Source organism: Anneissia japonica, unplaced genomic scaffold (assembly GCF_011630105.1).
Source record: "Anneissia japonica isolate Jap-2015-1 unplaced genomic scaffold, ASM1163010v1 scaffold9002_len284450_cov133, whole genome shotgun sequence".
Taxonomy (NCBI): domain Eukaryota; kingdom Metazoa; phylum Echinodermata; class Crinoidea; order Comatulida; family Comatulidae; genus Anneissia; species Anneissia japonica.
Window position 1 is genome coordinate 196565 of NW_022720930.1, and position 3793 is coordinate 200357.

The 3793-nt window shown below is 34.0% G+C and overlaps 1 protein-coding gene across 1 annotated transcript; it reads left to right on the plus strand.

Moving 5' to 3' along the window:
- Window positions 1–393: 393 nt before the first annotated feature.
- Window positions 394–3587, plus strand: LOC117111453. Its single transcript, XM_033254377.1, has 2 exons — window positions 394–1283; window positions 1392–3587. The coding sequence occupies exons 1-2, from the start codon at window positions 920–922 to the stop codon at window positions 2030–2032; spliced, it is 1005 nt and encodes a 334-aa protein (XP_033110268.1). The 5' UTR covers window positions 394–919; the 3' UTR covers window positions 2033–3587.
- Window positions 3588–3793: the final 206 nt, after the last annotated feature.

Here is a 3793-nt window from a genome sequence, read left to right on the forward strand (position 1 = left end):
AACCTGTTGTTTACTCCTGATGTTTTAAATGTTAATGTATTTTAATGTTACTTTATCTCCATTTTTCATGTCTTGTGCTTGTGTTTGATTGATGTTTTGATGTTTTAACATTTGCTTCTTTTTTTGTAAATATCATATAATTCAGCCTTGGTTGTGACTCTGAAACTGAAACTGTTTAAAATTTATGTACAGTGATGTACTGTAGTATCTAGAAAGAAGCATATGCTATCTTGAAAAGAAGTCCATAGTCCAACAAATGGGCTTATTTTCGAGACTAGTTTTGCAAGCTAAAGAGGGGCCTTCAATTCCAGATGGGCTTCTTTCCAAATTACAGAGATTACACTCATTGGGCTTCAATTCAAGGTTTTACGGTGTTCTAATTGTAGTATGAGGGAGATATTATTACTACTAGGGTTCTGGTTCTATACTGTAAATTAAGTCACAATAAAACGATGAAATGATAAGAAATTAATCAAATAGATTTGTATAATTATCACTAAATCAAGAGTGATACTTCATATAGTTTAACCTATTCATAATTCAAACTTAATACTTCCTTTTGGTTTTCTGGTTACGGTGATTGATGGGGGCATTCATCCATGGAATGACTAGTGTGGATAGAAGGATGACTATAATGTAGTCAATGAAGGAAGAGTCACAGGTACAATGCAAATAATACCAACAAAAGTAACCAACTTCATGCATGTAAAATTAGAAACAGGAAATATAATATTCACACTTTAATTATGAAATGCTAACAGGAAATATATAGCTTTAAAAACTAGTACAACACTCTTGGCACAGTAACCGAGTAGTGATGAGCTTCAGAAAACTGTTTTACACACACACACAAAATATCTATAGTAGAATGTAAGCATATGGAATTTCACAGTTTTCATTGTTTGTATACAGTTTGGATATGTTGTACAGTATTGGAATCATATGCTTAACCCTGGTTCTTCCTGCACAGGGGACTCCATCCTTTGGTAGTGTTTCTATTGGATCTACTATAATAGTTGAAGGAGGTGATGCTGATCTTAACTGTCCAGTAGTGAACCTGACTGATGACTACTCAATCTCTTGGTATAGAGAAACAATAACCGGTGATAGGACAGTTATTTACAGGGATGGCGTGCTGATAAATAATGACCTAGGTAGAGAGGCAGAAGCTTACACACTCCACAGTGAAAGTGATGTAAGAATAAAACAGGTGAGAGGTCGTGATCTTGGTCATCTGCTTAATGGTAACAATTACAACTGTGAAGTAACTCATAAGAGTACAGGTGAGGTAGTGTTGGTATCAAGTGATCTCATCCTGGTAGCTTACTATTCTCCTTCATCTTTGTATCCAATCTGTGAATCATGTGATCTATTTTCATCTAATTTGACAGGATCAAGTGTCACTATCTCTTGTTACTCTGAACTTGGTTATCCATCGGTCCAACTACAATGGTCTAAGAATGGAGAAGACATTGAAAACCTAACAACAATCCCGATTCATTCTTACATATACTTGAATTATACATTTATTCTTAAATCAGATGACTTAGAAAGTAGCTTTTCTTGTACTAATGGAATACAAAGCTGCAATTTATCAACTGAGCAGGCATGTGCACCACAGTCATCAAGCACTATTACATTTTGGACTGACAAAAAAACTTCTCCACCTGATCCAGGGATGCAACCTGCATCGAGTGAAATAGGCCTACCAATTGTGATCGGGGCTAGCATTGGAGCTGTTCTATTCTTGGCCTTTTGTCTATTTATTGTTGTAATTTTTTACAGGAGAAGAAACACAAAGCAAAGACCAAATATCACATATCAACAATCTACAGATGAAGGAAGGAACCAAAATAAAAGCACAAGAAGTGAATTTACAATTGATAATGCATCAAATAATGAATATGCACAAGTTACAAAGCGACCAAAACATCAATACCAACAGGATACTCACAATATGCCACATGTGGCTACAAAAGCTTTGAATGAAGAATCTGTGATCGTTGAAAACTATATTTATGATGGGATATAGTAGCGAGTTGTGCGTGCAAAGCAGCATGACTAGGAATGCTCCCAAGGGAGCCGGGAAATTTGCACAAAAATGCGTTGGTGGGCCGACTTAATAACCAGTGACAATTGGGAAATAATGATGCCAGCATCTTGTTTAATTTTTGGATTGTGAAAGGCGTTTTATAATGTAAGATTCTAAAAAAAAAATTATGTTAATTGGTTTTAAACTAAAACTTTCAATTATTGTGAATTATTTTATGGATGTACACTGTACCGGATACTATGCTGTAGAACTAGGGTGGGAGATGATCGCAGGTTTCTTTGCAGGTTTGTCCTGCTTTTGGTGATGCTCTTCACAACTGAGTATAGATTCTTCACATGCTTGCACTGGAAGAGCTTAGGTGTTTGATATATCAAGATTATTGGACCGTGTGTGGGTACGTTTGGCTTCATTACTATTTGCCCAATGCAGTGCGGGATTGAATGGAGCTTCGCGTTTGAACCCTTCACATTGTTTTTACAGTTTATTATTAGTGGGCTGGGCTGCTACATATTTTTTGGAGTTATGAATGAAATGGGAAAAAAAATTTTAAAATGTGTGTATCAGAGTATCATTTCTGACCATCTAGAGGTGCCATAATCAAATTCTTTATATCTTAGTCCCAAACGAGGTGGTGGCTAACCTTACATCTGTGAAAGTCCCTTCCTGCCCCCTCCTCTATTTAAAATCCTGGATCAGCCACTGTGGATCTCCCGGAAATGACTTCTTTCAACTTGGGACCCCTGCCTTATTAAAGATAATATAAATCAAGTTATAATAATTAGTAGTAGTATAAAAAGTTATGTATAATACGTTACACCTTTGAATTTTGAAAGCCTAATTGTAATTGTAATTATAGTTTTATTAAATTAGATTTTAAATTTTTGATGTTAACTTGCACTATTACAAAAGTGATATCGAATATTGCATTGTTATCTAAACATTTGATTTTTGGCAGTAAAGAAATGGAAGCAAATTGTGTTTAAATTTTCAGGCTCTTTGTGTATGTTTCAGTTGCATTTTGTTTACTGAATTGGAATATTTATGTACAGTTTTAGAATATTCAGAAATACTATACCTATATTTAAACACAGAATTGGCAAATGTAAAAAAATACTACAAATAAAAACAGAGACAGGCAATGTTGTCCAGTGGGTGATACACAGTCACTGTATATACCTCAGTTGGTAGAGTATCTGAACAGCAATTGGAAGGTCTTGGGGTTAAGTTGTGGAATGCAAACTATCACAAAAGAAACAGAAAAGACTATTCATGTTGAAGTATAAATAGCATCCTCGGATAATGAAGTATGTTTACTTTTAAAAGAGATCTGATACTATCTGATTTTTGACTCAAGAATTTTATGGTTTAATAAGCACAAACAACCATGTAAGCTTCACAGAGTGCTATAATCTATTTACTATAAATTCAGATTCCAAATCTTTCTGTATTTAAATAAACATTGTGTGTTATATTCATTTTTCCAAATATTTAATAATGTTGTACTGTGAAGCATATTGTGGTTAACAATAAAACAAGATCGTCTATAAGTATATTATTATGTTGTTTTGTAGCATTGTAAACAAAATTTTGAAATCCATTCTTATAAGCCACCAAATCATACATTTCTATCAACCTTTAATACTAAAACTAAAAATCAGTACACCCTTTTAGTACTGAAGTATCTATTAGTATTTACATGAATTGCATACTCGCAGCATTTTACTTTCTATTAGAAACTGC